Below are 18,961 nucleotides of genomic sequence, written 5' to 3'. Positions count from 1 at the left end.
GCACATCTGTGGCGATTTGGGTCCGAAGGCGCCAGATGACAGCCGGACTACCAGGTAGTCAAGCCTAAGTTTGGCACTCGTTTGGCGAATTAGGGCCAAAATACCCGGACTGTTGCCAAGGGACTTCAGGCTTCGGCTATACTTTGGCTTCTTCGGGCTTTTCAATGCCCTAAACTTCCAGACAAAAGCCAAGTTTTGGCCCAGATCTCGGTGCTACCTGGGGTGGCATTGAATTTCTTAAAATAGGCGGGCTATTAGGTGAATATTATAATCCTTCGAGTGCAAAAATATCGGCTGGTTTTTTACTGAATTACAAATATATAAATGTTTTTGCCCATTGAGTTAAGCTGGGGCGCTGACATGACTGCCGAGAGATGGCGTAAGTTGTAAGCAGCGCCGTGTCCGGATTCTTGGGGTTGATATGACCTGATTTGACGTCACGAGATCTATACACCAATTCAGTTTCTCCGTTAAATTTTACGGGAAAACTATGACACGGGGCCTAACGTTACGTTGGCTATAAGCCAATTTAGTTTAGCATTAAATTTAGCGAAACATTTACGTCACGTGACATTTGTACCAAGTCCGTTTTCTGGTTCAAATAGAGCGGGAATTCATATTAATGTAGGTACTTCACTGGCCGAACCGACTGTTAAATGTCTACTAAACAAATTTAAACCACCGCTTCATAAATATCTAATTTCAAGCATTATAGCGATTTGGAGATAAATGCCCCAGTTATTTTTATGCAGCAAGAGACTATAATCATCGAGCTCTCAACACCGATCACTATAATGTGACCGTGAATCAGCGAGAAGTATCGCGTTCCAGTGGTCATTGAGGGTCAGAGGTATTCGCGCAGCCCTTGAGGCGCTTAACCCGGACCACTACTGAGGTTCGGTGACACTTAACCTGCTCACTCGCTACGCAGGTTAAATGAAACTTGCTCATTGCTGTTTTGAAGGAAACGTTGAGTCTTGTACACTCAAATCCATTTCTAAAAAAAAACATTCTATATTTAATATGTTTAGCGTATACATGTAGTGAGCCAAGAGCCGAGAATGTCTCATGCAACCAAACACTGGCGACCGAAACAACTACTGCAGTTTACTCTGTTCCATGTAGAAAGTGGCTGAGTGGCTAGATTCGGGTGTCCAAACTGACGTGGAAAGGTTGGCGGCAACAGGGACAGACTTCGAGCCAATTCACTGGAGACGGCCAGTGGTAATATTCTTCCGCCAGGTGTCAGTCAATCGGAATATCGTTCTAATAAAATAGCAATCGCTCAAACAATTATTGAAGAAGTATAATTTTTCAAGGTAAACTCCACGACATTTATTCATACATAGGACCCCATTGTAGTATGGGTGGAAAGTAGCCCTGGGTGGAAAATATGAGGTTTATTATTTCTCTCTCTCTCGTGTATATATTTCATTGAGACCACCCCATGATGTCTGAATGAGATAAACACACGTCAGGAGATGTTGGAATTGTGTGCCTTTATTGCGTCTAGCCCTGAAATGCCATTAAATACGAAGTTTGTGTTTCGTTGTCATTGCTATATATAAGTTTACTGACCATTTTGGATCGGGTGTATCTCGAAACAACCCATTCTGATTTGAACCCTTCTCGTTTGAAACCATTCGCGAAACGCCCTTCGGGTTTAAACCTTTCGCATTTAAACCCTTTCTCATTTGTACCCGCCTCATTTGAACCCATTCTGATTTTAGCCCTTCTCGTTTGAACCAATGCGCAAAACTCCCTTCGTGTTTCGACCCTTTCTCATTTGAAGCCGTTCTCATTTGAACACCATACTTGAACAACGTGCTCAAAACAAAGGGCAGTGAGGTACAGAGAGAAGAAGGAACAGTTGAGGATGTAGGTTGACGATGAAGTGAAGTGGCACCATATCGTGCATAGAAGATGAAACAATTTTCCTTATGCCTGCGTGCCCCCCAAATCTGTTGACGTAGCTACGTGGTCACATTGTGACGTGGTTTTAAAAGTGCTAGCTCAGGTTCGGTACTACATTTCTCTTCTGGCGCTGTTAATGTCGTTAAGATGTCGTCGTTGTGGAGTGGGTGGACCATTGTGCTCGCCTTGTATTTTTGCCTGTAATGGTTAATTCGGGTGATCATTTCCCGGCAAAATATTTTGCCATATCTTCGGCAAGGGCGTTCGCATGGTCAAAGGCTGGCGAATGCAAGCTGTTCTGGTGGCGCTTCTCAGGCATGTGCCGGCAATTTACAGAGCACAATTCTTGCCCGAGTTCCGAGAGGTCGGGCAGCTTGCCAGCCAGACTCTATCCGGTATCGTCACATTCGAATCGGGAAAGGGAACCAAACGAAATAATTCTCGCTGAAAGTGACAAATAGCGGGTTAGATTGGCAAACGAAGCCATTAAGATAGACACCCTTTTGCGCTCCGAGACAAGATCGCGAAAACAACGAAGATAAATATAATTTATGTTTCAAAGAATGTCAACATTTTTGGAAGAATTTATCCAGCCTGAGCAAGGTCTGTTTGCTCTGAGACACGGGCTGCAACACACATATACTTTACAACTCTGTAAAAACACGTTTTTACACCACTGAGAAAAAAAAAAGGTATGCATAGTGATGCAGTGCGAAACTTGAATACGCATTACAATTTCAAGGGAGGTATATAGGCGCTACGAGAAGACTGAGGATCGGAAAAAAGGTAGTAACAGTAAACAGAATATAGAAAGCGACGCCGCGAAGCCTCCATGGCAACAGTCAATCGAAAATGGATTCGAAATGTATTGAAATTTGACGCGCGTGCGGGCAGTACCACACTGATTTATACATCTGCCCTCTCATTACTTTTATAATTTAATATCCTGTCACCTGTACAGACCGTGGTAATGTAAACACCTTCAATAGTTTTGTGAAGCCGCTTGTGTTACACACATCTCAAAGAGTCGAAATTTATGTTGTTGGCGCATAGAGCGTGCTGATTGTACCATAAAATGATCCAGGAAGAAGTTAACAGAGCTCACTCGCGACCAAGCCAAATAAAAACGCCAGTTCACGGTGCTTTGTATTCGGGTGAAGAGGGTCACGTGGTGTGCCGCTGGCGCGTTTTTGGTCGCCGGTGCCACCGGTAGGGGGCTCGCCGGCAATTGACCACCGGCATTAACCATAAGCACCGCAGAATGATTGCGAGATCATGATTTTGGGTTCATTCGGGATCGGGGCATGCGGTCACGTCCAAAATGCGAGTAGTATATGCATACTCTTTGAGATGAGCACGTCTACGCTGGGGGCTGTTCATTGCTATGGGGTTGGACGCCTTGACGCGTATTGGTGCAGACAGGCGTTGGGAGCTGCGGCGCTTTTTTCGAAATGTGCGGTTGCGAATGTTGCGTGGCTTGAGGGCTTTCTTACCAGGCACAGGTTTTTTTCATCATTTCAGTCGTGAATCATCGGATGCGAATTATGCTCAACTGGCATGCCGTGTGAGGATATCGAATTATCTACAACCGGTGTCGGAGTGGTCGTATGGATCTACGATCATTGTATATTTGCCTATGTGCAGTCCGTCATGCCGTGGATTGGAATGACCTCTAGAAGTCATTCTGCAAGAAGCATTTCAAGGCGTAATAAATCTTCAGGTGCCTGGTCTTCATAATGACATTGGTTCCTTTATTTAGGTTTCTCGTGAGTGTATGCTAAAATTATTGCTTTTCCCTAGCCTGATCAAGTACACGGTTAAATTAAAAAAAGTAGTTTTGAGAATGGTCAAAACCAGAAAGTATGTTTTTTTGTAATTTTGAAACGAGAAAGGTTAAAATGAGAGAAGTCTTTCTGAGAATGGTCAATACCAGAAAGTATGTTTTGAGAAAATTTGAAAGCAGAAAGATTAAAATGGAAAAAGTCGTTTTGAGAAGGGTCAAAACCCGAAAGTTTGTTTTCAGAACGGTTTAAGTGAGAAAGGGAAAAAGTATAAGGAAAGGGAAAGGTATAAATGCGAACGAGTTCTAATGAGAACCACCCTTTTGCCCTACCTGCTGTCGAATAAGCGAATTTTTTATCACGAAGCAAAGTCCGCGTAATGTTTGTTCTGTTAAGCATTTTATTTATATTAAGGGACGACGACGACGACGATTCGAGGAAGCTACACCGGATCACCACGGCGCTACCTTCTAGCCCTGGACGTCAATGCATCGGGGAGTGGCAGCCGTCTACTTCGACAGGGCCACCACCTGGAGCCGCTGCCTTCAACGAAGCGAGCGAGCGCACCATCAACCGCCAGGGCTTTACAATCTAGTACGTTCATTGAACAGCCTGGCGAAGGTCACCTTGGCTCGCTGACGTACTGGCCTGGACCGCCGCCTAACTTCCAAGACTCGTGCGGCGGATCAGAAGAGCACGTCGTCCTCGTCACCATCAAACGGCCAGGGCTTTCCTCGCCCCAACGCACGGTGAAGCCTCCGGACACACCCCTTGCCAAGACACTTCTCAACTCTGGTAAAAATGTCTTGGCGAACCCCTAACCTTCATGCAAAGACACTTGCGATGCTGAGAAGACCGCGTCGTCCTCCCCTTGTATATATCATCTCATAACCATCGTCACTTTACGTGGCACCTCGGGCGACTGTGGTACGGGCCTTTCCGCGGTGCCACGGCTCTCTTGAGCCAATGAAGATTCTGATTGCGACTACGATTAACTCACTGATTCTCTACATATAGTTTCAACGAAATTTCCCCGGAAGTTTTGAATTAGTGAGAAATTAAAACGAAAAAACTTTTACCCTCATGATTTATCTTTTTTTTTTTATCAAATCAGACGTGAGTGTATGAAAATAATTTTATACTTGTCTTTTCCCTCAATGAACACAAAGAGGTCACTCTCTACATTGACACTACAATATAAAAAAAATCCAACATTAGGATATTTATTTTCCTCCGATGTAGAAGATTTCAAGTATCACAAAGTCTTCGCCGCAGGCGTATGCGGTGTCAGGCTCAAAGGGATGGTGTATGCCCTGACCGGCGAAGACCTTCCTCCGTACGGCCGATAATCGTACTCTTTGATGCGAAGATGAGCCTCGTGTCCCTTGACTCCCGTAAACGTTCCTTTAGAAGTGTATAGGAACGTGCTGTTTCCTGCGTGCTTAAGACGGGAATCTCGTAGAGAGCCGAGAGTGCAATAATAGTAGTGGTAGAGAAGTTTGAGTTCTTCCTTCCACTTCATATGGATATATCCGGTTAAGGTCACGGTAGACGTCCAAGGAACTTCCTGTGTGAAAAAAGAATACCAACACAAAAAGTTAATTCACTAATCGCCAGAAATAATCTTTTGACTTATAGACGGCCAACAATCTAAAGGCATTGCAATATCAATGTTTTTTTTTTTCTACTTATTCCAGGAAGTAAAAAAAACAACAACTTTGCAGCAATAATGCGGAGAGCAAGTCGTCTGCTTTCTGCGTAGGAGTTCCGGTGACGTGAGAAAGACGCCGAGCTCTGATCGGCTTTTATTGAACAATAGTGCGCAGAATTCAAAGTAAGCTGCCTTGAGGTCTACACACCATCTTTCATTCAGAACCAATCAGAGCTCGGCGTTCTGACGTCACCACAACCCCGACAAAAGAAGCAGACGAACTTGCGCTCCTCGTAAGTTGGAGAATAAAGCCGTGAGCCACGAAAAATGTACCATTGACGTCAAATGACATTCACGATTGGCCATTCATTCGAATAATCATTTAGTCAAACAGTCACGCACGGTGAATTAGTAGTTGCTCACAAATGCAACAAGCTCCATGTCCATGCACTTTTAGAACTGCTGGATTGGCTCCGGTGGGATTCTAGCATTGGCTCCGGTCGGGCTTATTGTGAAACGGAATATGAACGAACAGCTCCAAAAACACAAGGTCACTGCGTTAGTAATTTATTTATGTGTTTTACCATCGGCTACAATATTGAAGCGAAGTGAATACGTCGTGACCTTGAATTTTTAGTCTGTATGTTCGGCCACAGCCATTCACTGTGCTATTACTTAAAACAAAGAAATAAAACAATCTCTCTCGTCCTAAAAACCTCCGGTTCACTTACCGCTCAGTCACACTGGAAGCGGATCCGCGTTCGCAAAGCGGTTGCGAACGTGGTTGTATAAAGATCCAGTACAATTGCACGCGCACTGGATGATATCAGGTGCGCGTGCAATTGTACTGGATCTTTATACACCTGCGTTCGCAACCGCTTTGCAAACGTGGATCCGCTTCCAGTGTGAATGAGTGGTTATACGCGTGCCACACGGGCAACTAGAATGCCATTTACAACGAATGACATTTGAACGATCGGCCAATCAGCGCGTCCTAGCGTACGGCGTTCCACGCGTGACAGATCGCGAGCCGATTCCTTATATCACACAAATGTCATTCGTTGTAAAAGGCATTCGAGTTGCTCGTGTGGCACGGGTATTAGGCTCATTGATATACCACCTAGGTCAACATACCCGAACTTCGAAATCAACTCCATCGCTCAAGAAAATCATGATGCCTGTGATGGCCATTTCAACAACGAAATTCATCCGGGCGTAACATACCTGCACGGAATCTGTGATGATCCAGTCAATCTTGACGGACTTCATGGGAGGCACGGTGACGACATGATTTACCGAGAATATGTCCGTATCAGAGACTTCTTTACGGTATCCCCCTTTCAAGTCTAAGCTTATTTGGTGCGTGGTCTTAATGTCCACAATAAATAAACTGGCACTGGCTGTCACGGAGCCGGAATAACTGAAACCACCTTCAACGTGCCAGGTGGCTGTCTTCTTGTGCTCGGTCGATCTTGCAACGGTGGTCGTCTCGGACGAAAACGCTTGCCCATTGTGGACCCACTGAGTATAGACCACGTTTGGTCGCATTGCTGAGCTCTTGGGTGCACCGTACACCACAGGTCCCGCTGTCGCAGTCACCCTGTTGATGGAGAAGAGCTTGTTAACTTGTTTGTCTTACCGGCAACGTGCAATGCGACAAGAGATATGGGTCCAAGGTGTTTGGAAAGATGGAGGCCTACTGTTTTGCAATTATTACCAGGGTGGTTTCATTTGAAATTGAACAACCTTCTCGGCGCGGATATTTTGATTTTTGCTATTAAATATATTCATAAATATATATATATATATATATATATACAAGGCGTTTTTTTTTCAGCTTAACAGAATTTTCGAAAAATAACCATGAAAGCTAGATTAATGCGGTCTGCTCAGGTGAGTCATACGGTCAGGGGGACATAGTGCAAGGGGCTAATCGTAATGATCAGTCGGCTAATTATTCAAAAATCGTTAATTAACGAATTGGAAGTGATCCTTCCCTATTGGAAAAACGTACAAGTAACAAACCTGCTGCTTGTACAGTTCTAGTATGACACCACCATAATTCCTTTGTGTTACGCATGCAGCTAGTTTGGTTTGTCGTTCTGCATAACTGGAGATACTGGCACCGCTATGGCTCCGGGTCTGTCTATACTGGCAGCCACTTTGCTTGCCGATATGATTCGGTGTGGCTGGTATGATTTTGCGTCCGATGACGTAGGCGACTGCCGTCTTTCCAACAAACGCTTATACCACAGGACCACCGATATAACCAAATCATACATGCAGAAAGACGACCGCCATCTTCCAAAAAAAACGTCCATCGTTCACCACCGCTATCGTTACATACACCATACATGTCGAAAAAGAACATAAGCCACGTTTACACGAATGCGACTTAGTCGCATTGAATCCAGTTGCCGCATTCAATATGCGGTCATGTAACGGCATAATGCGCAAAGCGCATCGCATTTTGGAACGGGGATTATCGGAAGGCGCTCGCTGCGGGAGCGAGTGAACAGCTGAGAACATGGCGGCGGCCAACCTCGTCGGCGGCGCGGAGAGCGGTCCCGAAATTTTTTTCCCGAGAACGCAAGCTTTTATTGCGATCATAAGTAAGCGGAATATAGCGGAGCTGCTCGGTGAGGGCGGCCCCGTCCAAACGTTTGCGAAGTACGACTTGCGCGTCCGAAGGGGTCACAAAGGCTTCGGTGCAAGCACGAATGACACCGAGAGCTCCGAGCACTGTAGAGCACTGCATGGTAGCGCAGAACGAGCAGCTCCTACCTCGGTGCAGTTCCTGGCTCCGCAAGAGCCTCTCGGACTCGGGGTCCGGTTGGTCTGGTCGCGATCGGCGAGGTCTAGCGCGGCGAAACGCGGAGGCTTCCTCAAAGCGTGCACACACACGTCGCCTCTCGTTCAGAGTGAACCGGCGGGCCGGCCTGGAGTCCTAAACGCCTTCCGTCTCCCAACTTCTTCCACAGCACCGAAGACAGCGGGCACGATCTTTACGTTCACTGAATGCGTCGAAAGGCCTCCACGTGCGATGCACCGGAAAACGTGGTGCGGCTGGTGCCGGAACGGAACTGCATAACTTCGAGCTTTGAGTCAACGTGCACGGCAACAAACCGATCGTGACACCAAGCCGCGGATACCTCATCAACGGTCGACAGCGGCAAACGGCCCGTTGCTCGTATCGTGGGCCGTGACTCGTACTCGGCCAACTTGGCGTCTTTTCGTGGCCCCTCGCGTCGTCGCAACCAGCCACAAACCCGACAAACCCACCAGCCCGAAACCGTAGCGACCGTAGCCTGCGTTGGAGAAAAGCGAAACCGAAACTCAAAGCTTCCGCCCAGTGGCTTCCGCTGCCGCGGCTTTTCTAACTTCGCGGCTTCCACTTCCGGTCGTCGCGGAGATGGCGAAGATAGAGCGGTGGTGGGGGTCGTTGACTCGTTTACGGTTACGGGACAGATGTTTTGCGGTCCGTTTCTACTGCGTCTCTGGCTCTCAACTGGACGGCGCCTCTCATAGTTCAACCAGGCGTGGTCAGCCTGCGTCAGGCCGGCTCGACTCGTCCGATCGCCGGACCGCAGGCGACTTCCAAGTACGGCCGTTAGGCCTAGGATCCGAAGGCCTAGGATCCGTGAAGCGGTAAGCGAATCTCGTCCTGTTTCCGTTCTACTTTTAAATTACGTTAGGTGCGCTACAGTATAAGCATGCGTGCCAAGTGTTCGTGACAATTTTGAACTAGAATAATTGTGCTTCATTGCGGTCATTTGCCGAAAATGTAAATCGAGCAATGAACGAGGAGCCATGCTTGAAAACGGGAGGCACTCACTTGATCGAATGATGTTTTAGCGAACGCCCACGTTTCATCGAACGACACTTTAGCGAAAAGTCAGACGCCGCGAAGCGGCGTTTTCGGGTGGTCCAAGTCAGTTCATATTTTTGTAACGAGTTGCCGTAGACTGTCGCCGCGAAGCGGCGTAAAGCGCAGCGCGACGGATGGGTTAACGCGGGCCCCCGTTATTCGCTAAAACGACCATTCGCTCAAATGTCGCCTTTCGCTAAAATGTCATTCGCTCTTCTGATATGGACCCACGAGCGACGGCGAGAAGCTACGAGAGCCGGCGCCGAGCGCCGAAGATTTCTCACACTCGCTGCTTGCGCCGCTCGGTTCTTGGGCTTCTAGAAAACGTCGCTCAATGCCTCGGTCGCTCGCACCAATCGCTTTCATAATGTGTGTCTCGTCGCGCGGCTGACTGCCGTGTTTATTCAATATAAATCGACCTTTTTTTTTTTTTTTTTTTTCTTCTTCTTTTTTTTTTCGGGAATTGTGACTAAAGAATTTCGACACCTACAATCGCGACCAAATTTTGCGACCCTACCGGAGGCATGAGGCTATCGAGTCACCGAGCCGGCGTTGCCGTAGAGCCGCGCCGCTTCTTGTTTCAAAAAGCTTTTGGTTGCCGAAATGGCTCGCCGCTCGCGGTGGCCGGTCGGGCGTCGGATTTCGACATCGCGCCTCTAGCGTTCCCCTTGCTGGGCAACGGGTAAGGAGAGGAACGCGATGCGCCATGCACTTTGCCCTCCATCCTCGCAAACGCGCACACACACACAAAAAAAGTTATTTTTGTTAGTTGCTTGAGGCGGCTCGGTTCGCGTGTTGCTCGTGGCGACACGGCGGCTTTGCTTGCGTCTTTGTAGTTTGTCTTCCGTCGCTTCGCACCTTTTTTCGTTTCTTGTCGTCATTTTACAACGGTGTCAGTGAAGTATTGCTGCGAATTTGCGAGGATGTCTACCCAACTGACGAAGCTTGGGACGATGATAACATGTCCAGAAGTTCTGACGGTGATGAAGTTTTTGGCATCGCCCCGTGATTTAGCTGAGAGTGATGTAAACAAAGGTTTGTTTCTTTTACCCAAAATGTCCCCTGTTCTTAAAAATAAAAAAAATAAAAAGGTCGTCTATATTTGAATTTTTTTTTTGGTGGATCCAATAAATAGGGTTCGACCTATTTTCGAGTAAATACGGTAACTTTAATTATTATTTTGGGTTACGTCGGACGCAACTCGAATGCTTGACAGTTACGTTGGGCGTAACTTTAATTTTTATTTCGGGTTCCGTCGGACGTGACGTTAGACACTCCGTTACACTTAAGGAAATTAGGGGCTGCTGGTTCATCATATAAATTTATAAACCAACCATTTGCGTTTAATTAAAATGCATCACTGACCTAAAAAAAAAATACTGCTATCCTAGAGTTTATGCTATAGGAATGTGGCGCTTCAGATAAATTTGTTAATTTTTACTTTTAGTCCCTGCCCCCTCCAGATACAACATCTGGCCTAAAGCAGTGTTCCGGATCTCCTTCCAAGACCTCAGGCGGGTCGTCATTCAATCCATGAGTCGGCGGCGTCTCATGGGCGTGTTGCTGGTGCTTACTGGATGGTGCTACCGAGGGAAAAGTGGTCGTGCTTGGGAAAGGCAAGTATGGCCGCCGTAAGTATAGATATTTTTTTTACCTTTGCTCGAATCCACTTTTAAGAAATGCACAGTTCGCATGTGTGCATCTCTCACTGTTTCCACAGTCGGCTGTTTTTTTTGTTTTTTTTTGGGTGCTCCAACTCTGTCAGCGCTAGTTTCTCTAGATCATGCAAATGGGATGCAACACTAAACCACATATGCTCTCGCAACAAACAGTGCTGTGCAGAAGCACAGTGGAATTTACTCTAGCTTTATAATGCAGCACAAAATGGTTGACTCTAAGTATAGCTACTTTTGTGACTCCGTTTAACCAAAAGCTCTGCCGAAACAAACTTGCCGCCTTATAGGTAGTGCAAAAGAACCTCGCGTGCCTGACCTGGAGAAGGGCATTTTTTTTCATAGGTCAATTTTTCCTTAAACCAATACCTTCAGCCTCCTTGAAATGTTAACATTATGTGACACACGGAAGAACAGTAAACTCTTTAATGTTGGCGAACCTTTAATTTTCGCGGCCTTTAATTTTGCAGAATTCAGTGGCTGCGATTATGTCCTCTGTGACCGATTCGAGAAGAAATAGGGGACACGAAGATAAGGGGGTTTTACTGTACATCGGAGGAAAGAGGAAGTCACTTATGTTTGTATGCAGGAGTAAAACCAACAACAACAATCATGGTATCGACACTTTGTAAGCCTATCTGTGTCTATTGAATGATATCAATTTTGTTTTAGTTCGTTAAACATTGTTGCCTGTACATTGTGGGATGTCTTCTTCAACACGAGCAGTGGTTTTCTTCTCAAGCAGGCAGCATGGACGCGTGCCGCAGCACAACATAGTTCATTTGCAGGTGGTACCGCAGGTTGAAGGATGGTTGGCACAATATAGGGGAATCACAATTCAATGTTCTACCTCGGGCGTAGACAAGATTTGCTTATTCTAAATCATTTTGTCTAAAAATCTGGGATTTGCGATGAATGTACCCGCATGGTTGGAAGGGCCAGACAAGCCTTGTGAGCGCTTCATTTTCTAGCGTCTCAGTCCTGAACCCACTCACGCACCACATGTGTAGATGTTCCGATAGGTGGGAGCACTTATTTGGAAAATGGTGAATGGCAACTCTTATCTTTATCAGACTTTTGTATTATGGTCAAAGTTGGACTGCATATTTGCAATACTTTTTCTCACTTAAAAATATGTCATACTAAAATATGTAGAATAGCCGATGACAAAAAAAAAAAAAATGGCTGGGCGTCCTCCAGCACGTGCTTGTGCTTTTCACCCCACTTTGGACAGATGTGCTTGCTCCAGGCTCATGAGGCGCTGAAACGTCATCGAAGGTAGCAGACGGGCTGGTGGTGGAACAACGGAGACTTCTCCCTGCCTTTCTCATGCTGTCAGTGAGCGTGTACCTCTATACTCTAACTTAGCTTAACCTGCACAGAGCTGAGGAGAATAGGCTTGGCGAGTGCCCTTACTGCATATGCATTTGTACAGCTGAGGCACTCTCTGAATCAAGAACATTGTGTATCTTACCTTCAAAAACACATCATTTTGGGGGTGCAAAAGGAATTGTAAGGCATATCTTTGTTTGTATTGTCCTATTACGCATCGCAGGCACGTAGCCAGGGGGAGGCTTATGAGGCCGGGCCCCCCCCTCCCCCCCGATATCTTCCATTTTGCATGGGTCCTCCTCTCCCCCCTCCCCCTCATACAGCGTTTTGTTATGAGGGGGCCCCCCTGAAACAAAATTCTGGCTACGTGCCTGACGCATCGACTCCAACTTAATGCGGAGTTGACCCACCCTGTTGATAAATTTAATGCCTGCCAGGTAATTTGTTTTGCATTCAGTTAATATATCAGTATTCAGTTAGGTATCCCAAGTCATTAGTCGTTGAGATGCAGTCTCTCTGCAAGTCAGTCATGTTTAACATTCATAAAACTGCTTGTCAAATAATGGCACTGTCGAGGACATGTACTCGGCTCGAGCGATCGCTGTGCACAAGCTGGTCGTGTGGTTACAGGCAGCAAACATCCCGGTTGGAACGTCCTACCTCGCAATGTAGCTGAAGACTAGGTCAGGGCCCCACTCACAAACGTCTATACTTTGCATCTCTTTAAGCTGGACCACTTTTGACACTACAAGCCATTGCAGCAAAAACAGTGTGAGACATGATTATAAGCTCGACGTACCATGGCATCCAACTAGAAGGTCACATGGCTTGCAGCTTCTGCCGTGGTTAACTTTAAACTGAGATAGTTTAAAATAATGCTCCCGGTTTTTAGTGTTGCCCGGCACGGTTAACAATTTGGTGATATAGTGCTGCATTGAAAAATCTGTATTCGTGACTGTATCACCTTATGAATGCATACTAGCTATTAAACTCTCCATTCTGCAGAGAAATGAAATGCACTTTGCTTCCAAGTGCAGCTACTTCTGAAACTTCATGGTATGAAGCACCTTATGGCTGCAAGCTCTGACCGATCTTGTTCTCTGGTCTGCGCAGGCCCATTGCAGGGAGTCACTCCGAGAGCCTCACCAGAGGTTCCTGCCCGTGGTCGTTCTAAATTTTTTTGTTGTAGGTATGCATCCTTTCTGTCTTTCCCTTAATTGTATTCGGGCGTTTTCTTTTCATTGTAGCAGATTTGCCTCAAAATTGGTTCAGCACAAAAATGAATGCTGTACAACTGTATCCCGCATATTTTGTTCAAGATAACTTTTCTTTGCAAAAGTTAGATTTTTTTTATGAAGGTTAGTCTTTTTTTTGTTTTTATTCACAAATTTTGTTGAGTTTCCATGGGCAACACTAAAACGTTATGCCAAGGGCAAGGACAAGTTCACTGCTCTAACTTGTTCTCAACTGATAGCAAGAAATTTTGTTAATGTCGTGAAACCTCTTTCCAGCACTTGCTTTGCAGCATGGAAACAAATTATACATGGGACATACTCTTCTTTAGACTGCTTGTTCATTCTGCAGGTCTGCCTTCTATAGATGTCGTGCTACTGGAGAGCAGGCGAATTCGATTGTTGGTTTTGCCATTGCTTTTTTTTAGCCGTTGTCTATTTTGACTAGTTAGCTGAAAATAATGATCTAGTACCCTTTAGTCAGTAAAATAGATAGTGTGTGCCGCTGTTAGTGTCAAGTAGAGATGCACGCTTTTTAGGCATTTTGCGCAGAGTGGTACCCATTTTTATTGGTTAGCCTCTTGGTGCGCCAACTAAACTCTTTCTATCCAGACACCTGCCCTTTGCTTTTATTTGGCAGGCTCTGGCAATAAAATAATATAGTGTTATTCCTCGGTGGCATAAAAACCTAAAGAAAGAAGTTTCTCCATGTTTAAACGTAAACTTTTATAAAGGCAAAAATGAATTAAGCCAGTAGCAGACGACACATAGCCTCAGCAGTGCTTCGCGCCAACAGCGTTGCGTCAAAATAGCGGTCGTCTCCTTTTTTCTGCCTTCTCTCTCTTTCCTTCGGCGCTCTCCTCCCTTTCCTCCTCTCCGGCACCTTTGTCACCACACCCACTGGCTAAACTCTCCCACTATACGGCTCTGCATTGCAGTAGTAGGTTTTTTTTATAGTCTTTAGAGTTAAATGTGAATATTTGACAGAAATCTCCCAGGTTGGGGTGAAAGAGGGTTAAATGAATGCATTTGATCATTCGCCTTAATTCGGTACCCATCATTTCAAGGCCTGTGTGGCCTTGTCCTTGGGTGTGTCTATGACTGTAGCTGTGAAGGAGCAGTTTTTTAATAGGTACAAGTACAAAGTATAAAAACAAAAGGATCTATGTGCTGATCATGAAAGAATATGCTAGCCATTCTAATGTAGCTCTGCCAAGTACTTGATTGTGATTTGTTTTTATTTCCAGCTACTTGGTTGCCTCAAGATCTGGAGATCCTAGTGGCCACAAGCTTGGACTCAATCTTCTTCTGTGGTCCGGCCAGGACCATGGGGGAGGTAATCCCAGCAACAAGAGCATCACAGTATCTCCCTGCCTGTGACTTCCAATTAGCATCACGACAAGGGAGTCCTCATGCCACCAAGTGTTAGGTATGCTACTCGAAATAAGCATTCTTACCTATTCTTGAAGTGAAACAGCAAAAGCACTACTAAGCCTAAAATGCAAAAAACATTCAAATCTCGGGTTGGTTTGAGTTCCAAATACAAAAAGGCGTCTGCAGACATGATTCACATGTGAACTTAAAGCCCACGGATGTAGGTTCGACGGTGTCACAGAAATAACTTCCCGCAGATGGCTTCGCTAGTGCCATACCCAAACAAATTCTTAAAATAATCATTGTGTTACGTTGGTGTCATTAATCTTATGTACCTACCCCACGCAGCAGTCGGGAGATGTGAAATATAAAAAAAATGGGAACTTGCACATTGTCAGCTCTGCAAATATAATATATTGAACCAAGCATAGCACGTTCAACTTAAGAAAGCAATTCAGTGCAGGCCTAGTTTTAAGCTTCACATTTTTGTTATTGCCCTTCATAATGAAGTAAAAACTGCTTAAGTTGTGGCCCTTTACAGGCTTTCTATTAGTGTTAAAAAGTGTTATGGCAGTTTAAACAGCTCGCTCCAAATATTTTCTTGAAATGCATAGGTTTATTATTATGTCGATGTTTGCAGACAGTCATGGTGAGACCAATCTTTAGTGACAAGTGTTCCACTTATTGAGAGTTGGTTGAGTCTGTAAATATTGTAGGTCGCAAATTAAATTTTTATGGTATGCAATGGGCACAATCATCCGTAATGACTAGCTCTACCTAGGGGAACTTTATACGTTTACTACGTCAAGATGGTTTCACAAAACTAAGTATTTAGTTTATTCAACTCCTGCACTAACCTTATCTCTAGAAACTTTTTATATTCTTTTTGCGATGCTGAGTTAGGATTCTGGAAGTAGTTTTCCTAGAACTACGCTAGACATTTCGAGTTCATAATTTTTCTCGCAAAGAATTCAAGAGAGCCAAACCCTGTAATATACGGATGGAACTCGCAGAATGATACGACTGGCAGTTTGAAACATTCGGCACTGTAACAGTAACAATGACATGTCACTTGCCTATGTAATGCTCATTGTCGCAGATCAAACTGCTTTTTCCGTCTGCACTCATTTTCAGTGGACTCATTCAGCGAACTCGCACCCGAGACTGCAGCGCTGGGTTCTGCGAAGTAATTTGCATGAATATAGATGCAACAGGTTTCTTTGAGTGTGCGTCTAACACATATTCTTAATATTGAATCTGCTACTGTATTCATGACCATGCCCTTAATTGTATCCACATTCCAGCTTATTTTTATTTTGACATTTGAGTTTTCTTCAGTACTTTTCTCAACATCTGTGCTTGTCGAGCCGTACTCAAGACCATTAATCTTGTCTTTCACTATTACATTAATATATAAAACTGTTGATGCCGAGTGAGAATTCAAGGGCCCGAATCTGTCGTGCGAATTAAATAAGAACCAATAAAAAGCTCTACAAAGGAAATTTTGTTAAAGGAGGCTGTATAAGCATTAAAATAGCACATGCCATGCTAAAAAAAAATACAAATTCTTGTTAGGTATGCAAGGATGACACTGCTGTTTCTGATGTGTCACAAAAAAAATCAGTGCCATACAGTGTCCTTATGGAAGTACAAACTGTCGAATTCAAAGCCCAGAAGTTTTATTCAAGAATGTTCCTCAATACAAATGTATTTAGAGATCTGAGCCACTGACTCATACATGACTATGTGGCGAGCATTCATTTTCATGTGCATTATAGTTTACAAGGTCTAGTCTGCATTGATTTATTGCATTCATGCTGAAACTGGGAGGGGTTCTCTGGGTATGAATAAAGATATAAACATTTCTTGAAATCAAAACATTTGAGAACGGACAAAAGGAAGGATCTGAGAACGGTATCTTAGATTCTCTTCTCTTTTTCTTATCTCTAATTTTCACCTTATTTCACCTGATGCATTTAGTTTTTTTAGCGCAGCTCTTAGCACCCGTTTCCGCGTTTCGCGGCGTTGCCCTCGGCGTAACCGCCCAACTAAACTTGGCAGGAAATTGAATTAATGTTGCGGTCATGTGACATTAATATTTCCGCTAAGTCTAGCTGAGAAACTGAATTTTTTATGGATGACATGACACGGTCATGCAACGTCATTTTCCCCGCTACTTTTAGCGGGAAAACTGCATTTGTGTTGAGGTCATGTGACATCCATTTCCGCGCTAAATTTAGTGGGAAACTTAACCCGCTAATGTTAATGGGGAAATTTTCCTGCTAAATTCAGGGAAATGTCCCGCTAAATGGGAGGGAGCAGAAGAGGAGGAGGGGAGGGGGAGGAGGGGCATACACTCCCATCCTCCTCTTCAAGATCTGTGCTTTAATTTCACGTTACAGAGAATTGTAAACGTCTCATATTTCATCTCATGTTTATTCAACTTTTGTATTGCAGGTGCGCTTGCAGCACAAATCTGGGTTGTGCTGATCCTCTACGCACAAGTTAGGAACTCCTGAGTGGCAAGAGTGGGAGTTTGGTCTGACAGCTCAAGGGACACCATTGTTCAGTATTGAATTTTTAATTATCTTCTTTTGAGCAAAGTTAAGCTTTGTTGCTTGCAGGTCTTCTAAAAATAAATACCTACAACCAAATTTACCACGTCACAACATTTTGCCTCTGCTCTTAGTGTTCCTGGTGAGCCTCGGATAAGAGCTTACTGGTGTGCAAACATCAAGCTTGTTTGAAACCACTCACTGATGTACACTCGTTGACATCCAGCATTCCAATGAAACGCTGGATGTCCACAGGTCTTTCTTGAACAATGCAAGCGGGAAAGGAACCATACAATCGTATCGTATTGGGGGACATTCTAGAGAGTGTTTTTTTTTTGTATGTTTTACAGATTTGTTTTAAAAAAGCCGTAAAAGCTACATTTACGCGGTCTGTGCACGTGAGTTATATGGCCAGGGCGGCATAGTATAAAAGGCTAATTTGTAATGATCAGTCAGCTTATTACAGAGATGTGCCAGTCTTCTTTCAGAAAACTAGATTGAGGTTCATTCTAGCATAGTTTTATCTCGCGAATCTGAATATCCCGTTCGTTTTCCGCAAAGATATAACTAAACGTGAGAAAACAAAAAAACATCCTACCGATAGTGACATCGTAAGAAGACCTTTCGGCCGCCAAGCGCGTCGCTTAAGGACCGCTCGTCCAATCTCAAGTTTTCTAGGTATATTCTCCCGCATTGGCACCAGTTGTGACACATTTTTCTGCCCTTTTAAAAAACAGCACGTGCGTGCATAGCTTTGATAGGTGCTGAAGATGCATAAGCAAAGATTTCGAAAGCCACTTTTGTGACGTCGCTCTCCAGGGAAGTGCTTTCCCAGCGCTTTAAAAATGACTATGCAGCCTCGATTCATAAAATTACCAAATAATTTTGATATTTGAGATTCTGGAGGTCATACGAAGAAGATAAAAGTGTTTTCTCAAATACAAAACCGCTTCAGCCTCTCTCTAAGTATAGTATGTTCCTGAAATTTTTAATCAGTGAAAATAGACCCATGGTTCCAATTAGAAACTTGCTAAGCATCATCAAAACACACTAAATCAACTTTCTTTGTAAAGATATAAAACAAGAGCAGCATTTTATGGCGTTCTAAAAAAATGGTCAATTTGGACGCGTTTCCAGACTTTGGTTTCTTACCAGAGCGCATCTTTGCACCTGCGGTCCTGCTGCCCGGTGGCCGCAGTGCGAAGCCGCCCCCTCGCCTCCCTCGTAGGATGAAGGGAAGCAAGGCGCACGTGCGTTGCGTGTCTAAGGGGGAACAGGACCTTGGGCGCAGAGATGAGCTCTGATAAGAAGGTGAAACCTAGACACTCGTCCAAATATAGCGTTTTTACAGAACGCGTAAAAGGCTACCCCTGCATTATATCCCTCTAAAAAGAGTTGATTTTGTGGTTTTCAATGACTCAGCAAGTTTCTAATTGAAACCATATTTTCATTTTCACTAATTAAAAAGTTAATTAACAATTGTAAACATAGAAATTAACAATTAACAAATTGTATTTAATTATCTGACTGATTGTTACGATTAGGTCCCTATACTACGTACGCCTGGCCGTATAACTCGCC

At 44.6% G+C, this 18,961-nt stretch overlaps 1 protein-coding gene across 1 annotated transcript in view; it reads right to left on the bottom strand.

The window, feature by feature from the left end:
- Positions 1–4,902: 4,902 nt before the first annotated feature.
- The window catches only part of LOC120840578, a 58,327-nt gene continuing 44,268 nt past the window's right edge, over positions 4,903–18,961 (bottom strand). The window contains exons 4-5 of the mRNA XM_040211152.1: positions 6,571–6,946; positions 4,903–5,262 (exon numbers count right to left, since the gene is read on the bottom strand). Of these exons, the coding sequence (XP_040067086.1) occupies positions 4,951–5,262; positions 6,571–6,946 (688 nt within the window). The 3' untranslated portion in view covers positions 4,903–4,950. The remainder of the gene's footprint in view (positions 5,263–6,570; positions 6,947–18,961) is intronic.

The sequence above is a fragment of the Ixodes scapularis genome, unplaced genomic scaffold (assembly GCF_016920785.2).
Source record: "Ixodes scapularis isolate PalLabHiFi unplaced genomic scaffold, ASM1692078v2 PGA_scaffold3__209_contigs__length_174095766, whole genome shotgun sequence".
NCBI classification, from domain to species: domain Eukaryota; kingdom Metazoa; phylum Arthropoda; class Arachnida; order Ixodida; family Ixodidae; genus Ixodes; species Ixodes scapularis.
The sequence above is the reverse complement of the archived record's forward strand: the minus strand, read 5'-3'. Positions and strand labels throughout refer to the sequence as shown.